General features: G+C 47.3%; 5 protein-coding genes across 5 annotated transcripts; 2 read left to right on the plus strand and 3 right to left on the minus strand.

The window, feature by feature from the left end:
• Window positions 1-164: 164 nt before the first annotated feature.
• Window positions 165-4,544, plus strand: TRV_04974 (nonribosomal peptide synthase, putative; the record flags this gene model as incomplete). The annotated part of the gene is made up of 3 exons (XM_003020852.1): window positions 165-3,732; window positions 3,864-4,182; window positions 4,247-4,544. The coding sequence occupies 3 exons, from the start codon at window positions 165-167 to the stop codon at window positions 4,542-4,544; spliced, it is 4,185 nt and encodes a 1,394-aa protein (XP_003020898.1).
• A 245-nt stretch (window positions 4,545-4,789) lies between these two features.
• Window positions 4,790-5,815, minus strand: TRV_04975 (uncharacterized protein; the record flags this gene model as incomplete). The annotated part of the gene is made up of 2 exons (XM_003020853.1): window positions 4,790-5,585; window positions 5,652-5,815. 2 exons carry the CDS (start codon window positions 5,813-5,815, stop codon window positions 4,790-4,792), a joined length of 960 nt encoding a protein of 319 aa, XP_003020899.1.
• A 666-nt stretch (window positions 5,816-6,481) lies between these two features.
• On the minus strand, window positions 6,482-10,044 carry TRV_04976 (SNF2 family helicase, putative; the record flags this gene model as incomplete). Its single annotated transcript, XM_003020854.1, has 2 exons — window positions 6,482-9,162; window positions 9,222-10,044. The coding sequence occupies 2 exons, from the start codon at window positions 10,042-10,044 to the stop codon at window positions 6,482-6,484; spliced, it is 3,504 nt and encodes a 1,167-aa protein (XP_003020900.1).
• A 1,166-nt stretch (window positions 10,045-11,210) lies between these two features.
• TRV_04977 (HMG box transcriptional regulator, putative) lies at window positions 11,211-13,890 on the minus strand (the record flags this gene model as incomplete). The annotated part of the gene is made up of 4 exons (XM_003020855.1): window positions 11,211-12,704; window positions 12,778-12,950; window positions 13,084-13,415; window positions 13,454-13,890. The coding sequence occupies 4 exons, from the start codon at window positions 13,888-13,890 to the stop codon at window positions 11,211-11,213; spliced, it is 2,436 nt and encodes an 811-aa protein (XP_003020901.1).
• Window positions 13,891-16,424: 2,534 nt separating this feature from the next.
• Window positions 16,425-17,634, plus strand: TRV_04978 (uncharacterized protein; the record flags this gene model as incomplete). The annotated part of the gene is made up of 5 exons (XM_003020856.1): window positions 16,425-16,529; window positions 16,714-16,786; window positions 16,957-17,055; window positions 17,120-17,444; window positions 17,538-17,634. 5 exons carry the CDS (start codon window positions 16,425-16,427, stop codon window positions 17,632-17,634), a joined length of 699 nt encoding a protein of 232 aa, XP_003020902.1.
• Between the last annotated feature and the right edge of the window lie 146 nt (window positions 17,635-17,780).

Consider the following 17,780-nt stretch of genomic DNA (forward strand, 5'->3'; position numbering starts at 1 on the left):
CTTAGTCAGCGCCGGTACCGCGGTGGTGGGTTGAGTCATTTCTAGATAAGGCAAAAAAAAATAAGTAGAACTTCAACCTCAACTTCGACTTCGACCTGCACAGCTTACACAGTGAGATACGAGGAGGCTCGGGCAGCAGGTAGATGAGCTGAAGGGTATTTACCATGGGAATTGAGAGCGGTGCTTTGCAAGAGCGCCTTGAGAGATGGGCTCAAAGACTGAAGAACCTCACGATCTCACCGCTCACGCGAGACTATCCCGAATCCACGTCGGCGGGGTCAACCAAGCGAGCAATTGAAGCATTTGAGTCGCTGAAGCTCTCGCCAAATGAACAAGCAGCTGTGAAGAAGCTGTGTAAATCTAAGGAGTCGACATTCCTCGTCTTTCTCACTGCTCTCGTCGTCATAGTTAGCAGGTTGACCGGGGATGAGGATATCGCCCTGGGAACAAGCTCCGAAAACGATGGCCGGCCGTTCGTATTACGGATACCTATCAACCACAACGAAACGTTCTCCCAATTGCTCGACAGGGTTACCAAGATATACGATGAGAGTGCCTCAGACATAGTTCCACTTAGAAGTCTGCGAGCCCATATCCAAAACACCTCCAAGCTCGAGCAGGAGCCAGTACTCTTCCGCTTCGCTGCGTACGATGCCCCTGCTGCATCCCAGGATTACCCAGCAAATACCTTTGAAACAACCGATCTGCTCCTAAATATTGCATCGTCTGACTATGAAGTCGGTGGCTATTACAACCAGCGTCTCTTTTCCAGTGTCAGGATAGCTACGATATTAGCACAGATCGTTCGTCTCGTCTACAATGCGTCAATTAACCCTGAAGAAACCATTGGAAGAATTGAATTCCTCACTGAGTCGCAGAAGGCGCTGCTGCCAGACCCAACGATTGATCTGCACTGGTCTGACTTCCGTGGAGCAATCCACGATATATTTTCCCGCAATGCGGAGGCGCATCCAGAGAAGCTCTGTGTAATCGAGACCAAGTCTCGCTATAACCCACACAGACAGTTCACATATCGACAGATTCATGAAGCTTCGAACATTCTTGGACACCATCTCGTTCAGTCTGGGGTGGAAAGAGGCGACGTTGTCATGGTGTATGCGCATAGGGGGGTTGACCTTGTTATTGCTGTCATGGGTATCTTGAAGGCTGGTGGAACTTTCTCTGTCATTGACCCAGCGTACCCCCCCGAGAGGCAAATTATCTACCTTGACGTTGCACGACCTCGAGCTCTGATAAACATTGAAAAGGCCACTCTAGACTCCGGTGAGCTGGCCAACTCTGTTCGCGCCTTTATTGACCAAAACCTGGAGCTTAAGACAGAAATTCCAGCTCTTGTCCTGAACGATGATGGGACTCTTGAAGGAGGGTTGATCAAAGGTGTTCCCGTTTTGGAAAAGCAGATCCCGCTCAAGTCAACACCAGTGGGCGTAGTTGTTGGACCAGATTCTGCACCTACCCTTTCCTTTACTTCTGGATCCGAGGGCCGCCCAAAGGGTGTCAAGGGGAGACACTTCTCTCTTGCGTATTACTTCCCATGGATGGCGAAGACTTTCAAACTCACCCCTGACGACCGTTTCACCCTTCTCAGCGGTATTGCGCACGACCCGGTTCAGCGTGATATCTTCACACCTTTGTTTCTCGGCGCTCAACTGCTGGTTCCTTCAAGAGAAGATATCCAAAACGAGCGTCTAGCTGAATGGATGCGTGAATACAAGGCAACTGTCACCCACTTGACTCCTGCTATGGGTCAGATCCTTGTTGGTGGAGCTACTGCTCAATTTCCATCGCTGCATCATGCATTCTTTGTTGGAGACATCTTGATCAAGCGTGATTGCCGATCTCTTCAGAGTCTGGCACCAAATGTCAACATTGTGAACATGTACGGCACCACTGAGACTCAACGGGCTGTCAGCTACTTCGAAATCCCTTCTTCAGCAGAGCAGGTGGGATATCTGGATACCGTGAAAGATGTCATTCCTGCTGGAAAGGGGATGGTAGACGTCCAATTGCTTGTCGTTAACCGGTTTGACCGAACCAAACTCTGTGCTATTGGTGAAGTTGGAGAGATTTACGTGCGTGCTGGAGGCCTTGCTGAGGGTTACCTGGGTTCTCCTGAATTGAATGAGAAGAAATTCATTCCAAACTGGTTCGTCGATCCTCAGATCTGGAAGGATAAGGAAAAGGAACAAGCATCTTCCTCTGCCGAGCCATGGAGAGAATTTTATGCTGGGCCACGGGATCGTATGTACCGCAGTGGTGATCTGGGCAGGTACACTCCTACGGGCGACGTTGAATGCTCAGGAAGAGCTGACGACCAGGTGAAAATTCGAGGCTTCAGAATCGAGCTTGGAGAAATTGACACACATCTATCTCGCCATCCCCTTGTTCGAGAAAATGTTACACTGGTCAGGCGTGATAAATTCGAGGAACCAACACTTGTCAGTTACATTGTCCCTCAGATGGAAAAATGGTCTTCATGGTTAGAACACAAAGGGTTAAAAGACAATACATCGGCCGAAGGAATGGTTGGAATGCTGACTCGGTTCCGGCCTCTTCGTGACGATGCGAGGGAATACCTTCGTGGGAAGCTTGCATCATATGCAGTTCCAACCGTCATAATCCCACTACGAAGGATGCCCCTAAATCCAAATGGTAAAATAGACAAGCCTGCTCTTCCATTCCCTGACACAGCTGAGCTCAGCGCTGCTGCTCCTCGCCGCCGATCCTCGGTTTTGCAGGAACTCTCTGAGACCGAGCAAGAGGTAGCAAAGATCTGGGCTAAACTTCTTCCAAATACCACTGCGAGAATGATCGGGCCGAATGATTCCTTCTTTGACCTCGGTGGACACAGTATTCTTGCACAGCAGATGTTCTTTGAACTCAGGAAGAAATGGAGAAGTGTCGATATCAGCATGAGTGCTATCTTCCGAAACCCTACACTCAGGGGTTTCTGTAATGAGATTTCGCGTATCCAAGATAGCCACTCCTTGACTGGTGACAGTCAGAACCAGAGTACAGAGGGAGCGCAAGTAGAGAAGACGGTTAATAATGAGTACTCAAGGGATGCAAAGGAATTGGTTTCTAAACTCCCTGCTAAGTTTGCCGTGTCAGCTGAGGCTGCTTTGAAGGAAGGTTCAACGGTATTCCTAACTGGGGCAACTGGTTTCCTTGGAGCGTATATCCTTCGCGATCTTCTCTCAAGGTCCAACCCATCTCTCAAAGTTGTTTGCCTCGTTCGTGCCAAAACATCTCAACTGGCCCTTGAACGAATCCAGTCAACCTGCAAGGCATATGGATTCTGGTCAGACTCGTGGGTCAATCAACTAGAATGCGTTCAGGGAAATTTAGGTGATGAGAACCTAGGCCTTTCCGCGGATCATTTCAACGACCTTGCAAACCGTGTAGACGTGGTCATCCACAACGGCGCACTTGTCCACTGGGTCTACCCTTATTCCAACCTGAGAGGCCCCAATGTCCTGGGTACTATTGACACGCTACGTCTGTGTGCATCTGGTAAAGCAAAACAGTATGCTTTCATCAGCTCTACTAGTGTGCTAGATACCGACCACTATGTGCAAGAATCAGAAAGGATTATTGCCGAAGGTGGACTGGGTATCAACGAGTCCGACGACCTCGCTGGAAGCACAGAAGGTCTTGGCACTGGATATGGACAAAGCAAATGGGCTGGAGAATTCCTTGTCAGGGAGGCAGGTAGGAGAGGTTTAAAAGGAGCAATCGTTCGTCCTGGTTATGTAACCGGAGACTCCACGACGGGAAGTAAGTTCTATATTCGACGACTCCTGGTATTAGCCTACGTACTGATGGATTGCCATTTTTAATAGATACGAATACCGACGATTTCTTAATTCGGATGATTAAGGGATGTATTCAGCTTTCGTCACGGCCGAACATTCACAATACCATTAACATGGTGCCTGTGGACCACGTAGCACGGGTTGTTGTTGCGTCGGCCTTCCATCCTCCAAAACCGAAGCTCTCCGTTGCACATGTAACCAGCCATCCTCGCCTCCGATTCAACCAATTCCTCGGCACATTGCAAACATACGGCTACGACGTCCCACAGGTTGATTATGTGCCATGGTCTAGTTCGCTAGAGCAATATGTGAACGATGCCCAAAATTCCGTTTCTCAGCATGCATTGTAAGGACTACCAACTATTATTCTGAAAAGAGAATGAAGTTTGACTAACCGAAAGTTTCTTTAGGATGCCGCTCTATCATTTTGTCACTGCAGATCTACCTTCAAATACTAGAGCGCCCGAGCTTGATGACACCAACGCCTCCATATCACTCAAATCAGATGCTGAATGGTCCGGTGCTGATGTATCCGCAGGCAGCGGTGTAACCGAGGAACTAATGGGTCTCTATCTTGCCTACCTTGTCGCTATTGGATTCCTTTCACCCCCAGCTGCTGCTGGTGTTAAGGCTCTCCCAACAGTCAATCTTTCTGACGCACAAAAGGCTGCTCTTGCTGGCGTGGGTGGCCGTGGTGGTGCTTCTTGAGCTCTTAAGCTACTAATACTTGCATCCTCGGCTTTGTAACTTTTAAATCTTGGTAAAACAAAGCCCTTTTTGCATATGGTTTTGATATAGAAGCCACGGTTCGCATTTTGCTATCTTTCTACATACAAAAGCGCCTTTCGGATCCCCGTATTCTTGATTATAATTTTTGGTACCCAAAAATAACTAAAATAACCGCTGAAGGAAATAAATAAAAAAAGCATCTAATACATAACCGCCGCACCGAATCACTTATCTATTTTCTTAATCTCCTTAAGTTTGTTGAATATCAAATCCACTGCCCAGTCTAGCAAGCGAGACATGGAACCCTCCCCTTTATCCGGAGCAACAACGATCCCTAGGTCCTCTCTGACAAAAGCTCCATCTCCGACGAGTTCCTTCATCTTATCAAATTCCATATTTTCATCTGAGGTAGACTCTGGTAGCAAGAGCCATGAACAATTCGAGATGTATCGAGGCCAAACGATATCATCAACATAGCCCGGAGGGTCCGTCCAGAAGTTAACAGGGGCATCATCCTTTCCGTTGCTATCTTCAGCTTCCTCGTCTCCTGGCTGATCCTGCGAGTTATCTTCCTCTCTGAGCACAGGAGTTGGTGCAGGTCCGATGGTAACGTATCCTGTTCTCCCCTCCCGGCGTTGTTTGAGTAGTGGATATGTCACCGGCAAGAAGATAGGGAGGTCAATCTGATCATGGACAGGCCGTAATGGGTGCGTAGGGTCATTCGGGGGAGCATATAACAGGAAACCATCCACAAACACAACAGTTAAGTTGGGGTCTCGTTCCTCTAGTCCCTGACGCTGTAGTTGTTGAATTATGCGCTCTTGTAATGCATGTATAGTGGCTTCATGGACCCCAGAGTCCGTAGCATCATTCAAGTCCTCCTTGCTTTTCAACTTGGGAGGAAATTCGCCTGTTTCACGAATGTGAGACAGACAGGAAACGAATTGCTTTATATCAAAAGCTTCCACTGTATCCCAGTCCTGCACCAATTTGCCCGAGGACGTGGTGGTTATTGGAATCCTGAATAGCTCTGGTTAAAAACGCTATCTGATTTAATAACTCAGACTTGTTGAAAAATTTGCTTACCTGTCATCAGCCTTGTAGAAATCATCTTCGTGAACAAGAAGGGTCTTGATATTGATATTTGATCCTTGTGTTGGCGTAAAAACAGATCGCAAAAGCCGTGCAAGCGTTGTCTTGCCGCTTGAGGATGGGCCAGAGATCCCTACAACGAGAATCTCTCCGGTCATTGTTTGCATGTACCAAGAATTATATCTCTAGTGTTTCTTCAGGTCCCTTGCCTCTCTGTTTTGGATATTGAAGACCTGGCTGGACTTGATAGTGAGCCCCTCACTTAATTAACAAGCTAGTTAGCTGTTAGTTAATAACTAATAGAGTTAACCGGTAAGCCGACTAGTTACCTGATTACCCCCTTGGACCAACCGGTTAGTTGGCTGGATGCCTCAGTTAACTAGTTTATATCTACCAATTCTACGGTTCCATAGACTTCACATATGGATTAACTACTCTCTGGCGCGGAACAGAATTCCCTTCAGCTAGTTGAAAATTTATGCCACACGGTTAGGCCTGCCTGCTCTCCCCCTTATCTAGAAGCTCTTCCTTTAACTTAGCTATAATAATAAATATCTTCTCTTAGCTATCTTCTCTATAGCACTCCTCCCTAGGCCCCTCTCGCTAGAGGCTTCTCTTACTGCCACATGATACCAAGAAGTAAAAGAGGAGCAGCCTTAATAAGAGTAGAGAGTAACAAGAAGGTGATATCTAGAATACCTTAATTATAATGGGCCATGTAGAATTATCTCTTACAACTCGAAATGAATTTTGACCAGATCGTTCACTCAGTCCGTCGGAAATCGTCCTAAATCACAGTATGCAAACTAACTAGCCAGGCTGCCTCATGTGCTGGGACTGCTAGGACTAGAGGAGGCGCTAGAAGGCCCTCGTCGCTGCTTGCGAGGTGTCCGGCTTCTAGGGGATATAAAAACAATGCCATTCTCGTTGACAACCTCTTCAGCGTGTGATTCCTTGCGTCGTTTTGGTGATTTTCTTCCCTGAGAGGCGGCAGGCGAGTCGAATTCAAGGAAATTAGCCAATCTCCGTTTGTCGTCAGAAGTCAGAGAGTCAGAAACAATATCTGAGGCGACAAGTTCTGGCTGATGGTCTTGTGCAGGCTTGGTGGGATCAACGTAGTCCTCAGGGATAGGGAGCGTGTGTCTATCAAACAACCCAAAGGGTTTGCTCAGGATAGCAGGGCTAGGGGATGCAAAATTGTCGGGAAGGGGGAGAAAACCTTCACTCTGGATGATGGAGCTCATTGTCCCATCGTTCAACATGTCTTTCTCAGCATGTTGCATCTCTACGCTTGTCATGGCTTTTCTGCGCCTCAGCATTTTGTCTTCCAACGTATCCTTCAGCACCAAAGTTTCCACGTACACCGGTCGAGTCTGGGATATCCGATGGGCTCGCTTGATGGCTTGGCTCTCGATATTTGGGTCCCATATGGGGTTGACAATGAAGACCCTTGAAGCAATCGCTATGTGAAGGCCATGAGAGGCTTGTCGAAGGTCCATAAGGAGGACCCGGACTGATTCGCCCTCATTAAAAGTGGACAAATACTCCGACTTTTGACTGGCCTTCAGAGTATGTGCATAAATGCGAAAATCGGTGCCCACCAACTCAAGGCCCTCGGCGATCCAAAACGCAGTATTTTCGCTCTCGTAGAAGATTATAATTTTCTCTGTGTCTTGAAACTGGAGCACTTTTTCTAGAAGGTAACTCAGCTTAGCCGACACAGTCCCGATGACCTTTGTTTTCTTTAAACTGGAGTCAGACGGCAGACTCTTTTTCGCTGAGCTCTTTGGGGCGCTAATCTTCTCAGGCTTCGGTCGATGGGGGGTATTTATCACTTCCTCTGGCTTTTTTTTGGGGGAAGGTTTTTCGACTTGCGCAGGCTTTTGGTATCTTTGCCGTCTAGCTTTGATACCCGCTCCAGCGAGTCCTTCTCCCGGATCCAAGGAACAGAGCTTCGAGACAACAAATTTCTGTGCCTCTCTAGCAAGGGAGAGGCCAAGAAGCATTGGTTCCTGATGGCCCACTCTCTCACCTATTTCCCAAAAACCCTGGGCATACTCAGGGAAACCATCCACCAAGATTCCAACTTCTTCCTTTTCACATAGAACATTCCGAGTGGAGAAGCCCAAGATTTTCTCTCCAATGGATATCGCTTGATGCAACAAATTCAATTCCTCACCTGCCATCCGATCTATATTCTTCTGCAGATAGTCTTTAGCTACTCGAAGCGTAACATTTTGGATCTCTTCGGTCTCGACTCCAGGCCACCAGAATCCCGCTAGTCTCAGGTTGTTCATCAACTGGCTAAGATGCTTTCTGTTTTTGGGATGGAACAGGTAGTCATCGCCGGTCCTCTCAGAGGTTATTGCGTTGATCACGATCCGCAGGATGAACAAATTCAACGAGGCTTTATCGTAACAAGTTGGTTCAAGATAAACAACTTCGTTGTGAAGACTTGGTAGGGGCAATTCCCGATGTAAGTCTTCTGAACGATGGCGTACAACAAGTGACTGGAGGGTGGCTCGAAGAGACGGGGACATCGCTCGCCTTCCGTCGGGACCAGTTGGGGTCATGTAAGTCGTCCAGCTAGCTGGATCTGCTGCTCGAGAATTCGCCCAGGGCTTGAGATTGAGAAAATCGATAACCATCGATCGCAGGCTGTCCAATCGCTTCACTTCGTCATTCAGTATGTTTCCGGCATGCCTACGAGCTTCCAATATTCCTCCAATTTTCTCCTCCTCCGATGTCGAATTAAGGCTTTGCTCGGCAGCAAGGGTGACTTCAACTCCATAGAGTCCTTTCGATGGTGTCCCTGAAACAATCCATCGACGTTCAACTTGTAGTTTGTCTAGCATATAGACCGAATTAGTTTTTCCTCCACTACTAGCAAAGTTATGGCCTTCATCGACAATAATTCGGAGCCAACGAAGATATCTCAGCGGTGAGAAATATACGGGACCTGACCCTGTATACACACCAGATTCCTTCTTGAATCGGGGCTGTGAAAATAACACAATGTCATACTTTGAAAGATCAGATGCTGGTGGGGTTTTAGCACTGCTGTCTCTTAGCACCAGGACATTTAAGCCTTCAGTATGTATAGCTATTTCGTTTAGCCAGTGATCGACCAAGTTGGGTGGGACAATTATCAAAGTTGACGATGTGAGCTGTACTGTAACTGAGCTATCTCTCAGATACGAGCCACTGCGGTTGCCGTACTTTGGGGCCAAATTGATGGTATATGTTCCACGGTGTTTGTTGCACATATCGATACATTTACCGAAGTACATGCCATTAGAACCAAGGTTTCTAAAATGTGTCTCCCACGGAAGGGACTTGGTACCGGCTGCGGCCGCAGCCATAGTCATGAGCGATCCAGTTTCGCTTCTAATTGGTGTTGAAGTAATGAATTCAGATGGAATAGAAGGCATGTGACCCCTTGTTGCTAGGATAACAGCTAGGCATATTAACGTCTTCCCGTACCCCATTGTTTCTGCTAAGATACCTAAATACTTGTAAGCCTTCAATTAAAGAGTTCTGGCTGTGTTTGGGCAGGATGTATACCTCCTGACACATTGGAATAGAACCTTGGCTCATCAAATACAATTCCTTGCTCTCCATCGTAGTAATATGTTCTTCCTGTCGGACTCTGGAGAGCTTGGAGTCGAGGGTCAAGCGATAGCGATGGCTCTGCCTCTTTTTGGATCATCAGAGCAGCAGATCGCCGTTGGTAGGGGTAGAGCCTTGTCTTCAGGCCATCAATTCCGGAGTTGCCATCACCAGCATCATCTTCATAATCTCCGGAATAAATAAGATTAGTAATTGCAATTTTAGACCAAGGGTCAGAGACATGTGCTGCTTCCGGCTTTGGAGATTGTAATGTGTTGAAGATATAAAAGAGAGATTCACAGCCGGAGCCTGCTTCGCTAGCATTGTTGACTTGTACCGGATTTCGCCGTCTTCCTTCCCATGCATCCGCCGATGCGTCGATTTTAGCCATCACAGCTTTCAAAGCACGCCGGTGGCGTTGGTGTCTGCGTGGTAGTCTCGGGACCCTGCTCTCGGGTATCAAATAGATCTGGATCCTTGTCCATATTTCACCGGGTTCCTGAGCAACGGACAATTTTATGAAGCCAGCGTCCTCGAGCAGCTGTAGGGAATCTGCTTCTGGGCGATACTCTTGTGGAGCATCTGGCCTAGTGGCATCAGGCAGCTTCCACCATAGTACTCCTATTGGTATATAATGGTTTAGATCACAATCTGATTGATCCCCCTCAGCGTCAGCTGGGGATGCAGAAGTGTCCGACGATGAACATGCGGATATATGTGAATCCGCTGGAGAGCACGGAGCAGGAGAAGCGAGAGGAGAGATATCTGTTGAAGTCATAATGCTGCGAGCCTTTAGCAAATAGATAAAATTGCAATCGTCACTGTTCTTCCCCGTAACTCCAGCTCTCTGCAAGCCGGTTAGCCAGAGGCCAAACTGATGATATGGATATCGGAAAATGCATGGGAAAAAGACTTTCGCCTGCCGGGTAGCGACTTATAGTCCACGTTTTACATGTTGCTTCCAGCGGTGGCTGGGAAGAGTTTTCATGTGTTGTATGTGTGTCGTTGCAGTGTTACTCGCCCATCGCTGGCGTTTTCTGTCAGGAGGCTGAACTTGATATCACGCTAGTTCCAAAATAGGCAGGTGAGCCAGCTGGAGTTAAACGACGGAGATGTATGATTACATAAACATTTAGTTAAGCATTTTTTTGTCAGCTGACCTGTATTTTTCCAAGGGGATAACTTGCTTAGTCACTTGCGATATCAACCTCACCTCGTTCTATTCACTACAGGGCGCGTCAAAATACACAAGAACAGAATCACGCATTCCAACAGCCAATAGCCAATACTAGAATCATTTGCATATTTGTTTGAGCTGGGTGGAGTGAGCCATTCCAACTTGTTTACAAGAAATCGGCCGCGTAACTGCTGGATTCAAACTACTCCTTGGTATCTAAGTAGGCTTACTGCCCATAAGTTACATGAGAGATATTAAAGCTCATGAAACTCTCGTACTTGAAGTGGTTCATCTCCTTCGGGGTGAATTTGAAACGACATGGGAGTTTGATAAGGAGGAACGCTACACTTACACTAGTTACAGCTTTTCTGACTAGTTACTTAGGCGTCTGGTGAAGGCAAACAGTTCGGTTAAATCAAGAGAGAGCAATCTATTAATATATTTAGTTGAACGCTGGATAGCTTCCAGTATATAGGAACCAGTGTCATCAGCTTGCCCACTGTCTAAGATGCATTGAATCATGGCTGAGAAAACAAAACTGTCCTCCCAATCCTGTCCCAAGTCGTACATCGTCCGTCTATCAAAGATAAAAAAAAGGAGGGGGTACAAAATTCTAAAAAGTTGATGAAACGCTGAAAATGATAAATAAAAACGAATAGATGGCCTGGGATGACCTGTATGAGAAAGGTGACCAAAAGAGTGGTTAGAGAGTCGAGGGGCCGTGAAAGAAGAGGCAAACCTGGCTGCGATACACCGCAGATTCCTCTTCACTTTCTGAGGAATTCTTTGACTTCAAACCCAACCCTTCTCAGTGCTTTTTCATCGATCCCCTCAGTACTACCAGCAAGACGCCTGATCACCAGCGTACGGACGTCATTTAGACGGTTCTCAACTGGGTTTCCCGTGCCATATTTGCTTAGCTCAATTTGGTCGCAGTCCCGTATATATACGGTGATGTCCGGTCCGACGCAGCTTCCCCACTGCATCGCCATGCGTTCCCAGTGATCAATAGCGTCGTGTGAACTATTGCGCGGTGTCGAGCCGGCATGGGATTCCGTAGTGGCTAATTGGTAGTGTGGAACTAGAGCGACACGGAATGTCGAGTTATTGTTGCAAGAGGATGACGTAGGAGTATGCACAGCTTCTTCGGGTTCAGGTGTGAAGACAGTTTCATCAGAAGCGGACCGCTCGGTTGAACAAATACTAAGATCTTCGGTTTTAGGCAAGATTGACTGCAATGAAGAATTAGATCCAGACTCTCCAGGTGTTGATCTTGTAGTCACGGGTAAAATGCGGTCATTGAGGAACTCGATTATGGTGCCCGATATTTTATACCAGGAGAAAATGGTCTCAAGGAAATTCCCAGCCGCCTTCCGAGTGTCCTCCGATGCTGCCGAATTGCCCGATTCTGGCCCTTTGAATATCTTGACATTCCCACCATCGTCACATGAAAGAGAATTGTTCAAATATTTGGTAACACATGCTACTGATTCAGAATCACAGCCTTCGATTGCAATGACGGCGCCCTCTGCCTGGCCAGACATTGGGGTTGAACAAGACATGAATGGCGGTGATCCTTTGGATAATAAGTTTATCTTGTCTAAGAATGAAATAGCCTTTGGTTGCTCTTCCAGGCTTGCCAAGCAATGCGGATGATTTGAGGCTGCTATTTTCAATGGCGGAAGAACCAGACTTGGATCATGGGGCGATCCTGGTACCGAGCTTGAATAATGCGATTGAGAGCCCCAGATGTAATTAGGCGAGTTAATGCGTTGAGTCAGATCTGGGCGGGGTAAGGTTGTTATTCTTGACAGGTAAGGGTTATCAGGTCCCATATGATGGCGGATCGACGGGTACATCTCCCTTTCTTCACTGCGGCGTCGCTTAATGCACGGCGATTGAGGTGGTATATTTTCATCCTGAATTGGGGCTGGACGCCAGCTTTCTTCATACGTGGCATTAATAGGGCTAGGTGCATTTTCCAATTTCAGGCGGTGGCCTTGTGTGCGTTGGACCTCTTCGGGGAGCGATGAGTGAACTTGCACATTGTCTATCGAATCATTGAAGTTCGGAAGAAAAGGAGTCGACGGGGTCGAAGGGGGTTTCATTGGTTTCCCTCCACACCGACTGCAAATAGACGTGCCAGAGACGTCTACTTTTACCGTAGGTCCGACAGTATTCGTGTTTCTTCTCTTGCGGCCAGGCCGTCGTGGCTGATACCGGTAGCCTGGGTACTTCTGCAAGTGCCTTGCCTTCTCTTCCTGTGCGGCTGTATAAGCATGCGGCCCACGAGATAAAACGAAATAAAATGAGAGAAGGGGTTGTTAAGCTTACATCTGCATGTTTCTTCCACGGCTCTTGTTCTTTCAATGGAAGCCCTTTCCAGATCTTTCCAATGATCTTTGATATATCAGGGTTTGGTAAGCCCGGGTTTTCTGCCACAACAGAGCTCTGTAAGTGTTGTCGGAACAGGATGAATGCTAGAAGATCGAAGTTAGAAGGCATATCTAGTGGAGGGGTATGAAAAGGCAATTAATTGCTGGATACATAAAGAACAGTGTATGACTGGATCCCAGCGCTTATGGGTGCGCTACACAGTGCTAATTATGTAAGTATATGCGAGGGAAATCATCAACGAACCATTTCTTGGACGGGGAATTTTCGGTTCTGGTCCACACAAGCAAAACTGAACATTGGATTCCTCTGCAAAGTCTGACTTAGGGGAATTTGGCGAAGTAGAACACTCTCGAAGAGCAGCTTCCGATTTGACGACGGATGCATCTACCTCCATAGACTTCCGCGTCGTGTCTGCTTGAGCAACCACCGGCAGCGTTGATAAAACGGAGATATTATCTTGATAATGAGATAGTGCAGCATGGGAGATTGCTTCCATTCCCGTCATCGGCAATGCTCTCGGGGATGACATATTCTCTTCAACTTCAAAGCCAGAAGAGACCCCCTGGGTAATTACCCTGTGAGCCAGTGGTGTTGTAGACCCAGGAGTCGGTACATCTCGCCTCGAGTAGTCATAATATAAGGCCGGCTTTGGGAGAAGTCTATCGTTTGGCATAGAGGAAGTTTGAATATTCTCTGGATTGGCCCGGGAAAACATGACAAGAGACGTGAAAGGTAGGATTCGTAAAAGGTGTTCTCGTCCTTCTTGTTCTTGTTCATAGGTATCATGATGTAGTTATGAATGTGGCAAAGGACTGCCACGACAACGAAGATACTAGAAGGAAGAAAGAAGAAAGAAGACGATAGCGAAGGGATAGAAGAAGGAAAAGAAAAATTTCCTTTGTTAATTCTTGGTTTCTTAAACAATTCCGTCATGTTTAACTTGTTGGATTTGCATCCTGATTTCCGCTCTTCTCCTTGTAGCTTTCTTTGTTGTCTTTTTCGACGTACAGCAAGCTTCTCCTTGCAAACAATTGCAGGTGTCCGATGCATTCCATGGTGATGTATCAACCGGTTAAGGCTATGAATCTTCAGACCAGGGGTGGAGAACGTGAACTATTGTTTTGGGCATCCTTTGTCCCCATGGGCTGGCTGAAAGCGGTGGGATGCACATATTTCTTTACCCGAGACATCCAATGAGCGATTAGTTAGATACCTGCAACAATGCGATAGGCAAGACTGCCTGGAGCCCCTGGGACGGGCTTTATTTCGATTTGCCCGACTTCTCTCCATTTTGGAGTACAACGACCGTACAAACGGAACACTTGGAGGCTCAGCGGTTAGGATAGCTCTTGGAGAGTCGGAGGGCAGTAGCGAGTTAACTAAAATGAAGTGCAAGCTAGCTCAGTAATCAATAATAACTAGTTAACGAACCGAGCAGGAAGAAAGAAAAGAAAAAAGCAAAGAAAGAAAAGCAAAGAAAATCAGATGCAATGCAAGGGAGCACAGCAGGGCCATGCAAAACACTTTCACTCCGCTTACCTGCCACCAACAAAGAGGTTCGCTTCCTAGCTCTTTGCTTGATAGGGAGAAATGTTGGAGTAGATTGTTTACTTATGGCAAGGCGGGTACATCCCTCGCTGCCCACCGTCAAGCGGGCATAAACTCCAACAAGCCACAAAGGTATCACACCTTAAAAATAGCTCTCTATCACCGACTTTTCTTGGACGATCATTTGAACTAGGGAGCTTCCCGTGGCGCCAGGAGAGAAATGAGAATTGCTCCTAAATAGCTTGTTGAATTCGTAAACACTCCCCATACCTATCCTAGGCGATGACATGCTTTATCCATGAATGGACTCCTCGGCGTCGGAGGGGCCATTTGCCATTACTCCGTCCTTTACCAGTTGGTTGAGTACATCCGCGTACAGGGGTTAGTGATTGTCGCCTAATGATAAGGATCATTAATATTGTAGCGGGAAAGACAACATTCTGCAAGTGAGGAACTAAGGAGAGCCAATTAGGCCAGTGAAGCGGTCTCTTCATTTCCTCCGCCAATGTTACCATTGGTGCCGGTACGGAGTAGGCGGTAGCAAACGGAACATGGGTTGTTGCTTTGGGGCTGAGAGACAACAAACTCCCCACCTCGCGAGTGGGATATGGGAATCGCATTTAAACTGACTGATATGTTTGAAAGAGACAGAATTACGGTGTTGTGCGCAAACCAGCCACGAAGGAAGAGATAAGTAAATTCTTCGCAGATACGGAGTATGTGTCTCAAGATCATTGATGAGTGATTTCTTCCGCATGTCTTACGCCACGTTGAGTTCCAAGCTTGCCGATTTAGGAACTGCATCCATTTGTTGTCGTTTTCTTTTTGAGAACTTGGGGCGTGATATTCAATGCTATATCCATTTTGGTACTATGAGTGCGACCCGAATCTCCCATCTCGGGAAAAGGAGTTCTCCTTTGTAATGCATCGATGAGCGGGTGGACATAATGGCCTCTGGTAACTGTTTTGTACACAACTTGAATAATTTTGTGCTTAGTGTTGTGGCGATGAGATGGTGTCCGATACCCGGCGTAGACATGAGGGTAAACATGACCATTGGGATAAAACGAGCAGGCTGTACTCCGTACAGAGTACAATTATTCATGCTTATAGAACGAGTCCTAACCGAGAACTGGCTTTATAAACTGATGCACTGAGATACAATATTCGAACTTATCTGTTTCTTCCTTGGTTTATTCCAGGGAAATTGGGTAAGCAGAAGGGACATCAATGTTCAGGTTGAGAAGGCCTACAGGTCAACCGTTCGCCATTATTGTCTGCTGCCGCACCGCTTCTCGAATGCAGTCAGCTAAAAGTAGTATACCGAGACAGGAATACAGCCGCAGAATTATAGGAATTCAAGCGAGTGTCTTTGACTCCATTGTAGTCCGCGCGCACCACAATAAGCCGTCGGAGAATATCAAGCCTTGTGCCTGATGCAGATCTTTGACAATCACAAGCCCTCGACGCCGCCCATTCTTTGTGTTATTGCAGTACTCCGTACATACACGAGAGATGTGCGTTATGTCCATGTAACAGCGCTCGTGGTGCAACCGTTAGTAGTTGGAACAATGTAGCGTGTAGGAAGGAGCAGGATAACATATAGCATTAGCCGGCGCGACTCTTAGTTATCGGCAAATGAAATCACGTCAGCTTTAGGGCACTTGATCCTCGTCCCCCGGTGCCATCATCCTCGTCGACGCCTCTCGGTGCTCATCTCTTTGCTGCTCTTTGGGGTTTGAAGTTGCTTTTTGGACGTCAAAACAAAGACGATGGCTTACATAACGGCACAAATCATGTGATATTAGTCAGCTAATGAGCTAGGGCTGCTTATGTGATCACAGTAATAACGTGACGCTTAGTCATGGCCCACACAGAAAGTTCGCTACACCAAAAAAAAATATCCACCGGATTCAAATTTGAAGACAGCGAGAGAAAGTCGAACTTCTGCTTCACGCAACCGACCACATCGACCACCGCGCGCCCTTTTTTCTCTCCCTCCCGGCCATCTTGACAGCGAGAGAACTTTGGTCAAGATGAAGCTCAACGTTTCCTACCCGGCCAATGGGTCGCAGAAGTTGATCGAAATTGATGATGACCGCAAGCTGAGACCTTTCATGGAGAAGCGAATGGGAACTGAAGTAAGGAACAACAACCCGTGAATACTAGAGAAGAGGGGGGATGGAACACGCCTATCTGTCACCGGTGCTGCCTTCGTTTTGGCGCTGTATTTGATATGGATGGAATGGCCATTGTCGTCTCGATGTTATTCCTGAATGGTCGGCAAATGCAGAGGAACTTCCTTGCTGATTCAAGGCTATCTAGGTTGCCGGCGACTCCCTCGGCGATGAATTCAAGGGATATGTTTTCAGAATCACTGGTGGTAACGATAAGCAAGGTACGTTCTGCCATTTTTTTCTTTTCGGCGCGTTATGAGTAGATTTCCATTTCAGCATGCTAACAGTCGCGTGATTATAGGTTTCCCCATGAAGCAGGGTGGTATGTACGCCGTCAATCGAAGCATATATTCAATTCATACGATGGTTGTCTGACAGTAGTTCTCAACAGTCCTCCTGCCAAACCGTACCAGACTCCTCCTTTCTGATGGCCACAGCTGCTACCGCCCCCGCCGAACAGGAGAGCGCAAGAGAAAGAGTGTCCGTGGAGGTAATTATATCCAACTGTTTGTAAATGTGAGCTGAAGGATTCAGTCTCTAACTTTTCCCTTCAGCCATCACCGGTCTCGACCTCTCCGTCCTTGCTCTCAGCATTGTCAAGCAGGGTGAGGGTGAGCTCCCCGGTTTGACCGACGTTGTCAACCCCAAGCGCCTCGGCCCCAAGCGTGCCACCAAGATCCGCTCCTTCTTCGGTCTCGATAAGAAGGATGACGTTAGAAAATTCGTTATCCGCCGTACCGTCACCCCTAAGGGCGAAGGAAAGAAGGAGTACACCAAGGCTCCTAAGATTCAGCGTCTCGTCACCCCCCAGAGACTACAGCGAAAGCGTCACAGAATGGCCCTCAAGCGCCGTCGCTCTGAGGCTTCCAAGGAAGCTGCGTATGTTTGACTCATACCCTTTCCTCACCCTTTAAATAACACATATACCTCAACATTTTGAGTCTTTGATCATTGCTAATTTTATCTCTGCAGCAACGAATATGCCAAGATGTTGGCTAGCCGTGTCCATGAAGAGAAGGCTAAGCGTGATGAGCTCCGAAAGCGACGAGCTTCGTCGATGCGCAAGTAAGGTCGTCGTTTAGGGTGAAGGGGTTGGAGAGCGTGAGGCTTGAGTCAATATGGGCACTGCACGATACCATGTCAAATCCAGGGGAAAAAAAGTCAAACCCAGCCATGTTTTCTTCCCAGCCGTCTCGATGATGAAGTAATGAAAAG

Source organism: Trichophyton verrucosum (genome assembly GCF_000151505.1).
Source record: "Trichophyton verrucosum HKI 0517 chromosome Unknown contig00379_1.f1.exp, whole genome shotgun sequence".
NCBI classification, from domain to species: domain Eukaryota; kingdom Fungi; phylum Ascomycota; class Eurotiomycetes; order Onygenales; family Arthrodermataceae; genus Trichophyton; species Trichophyton verrucosum.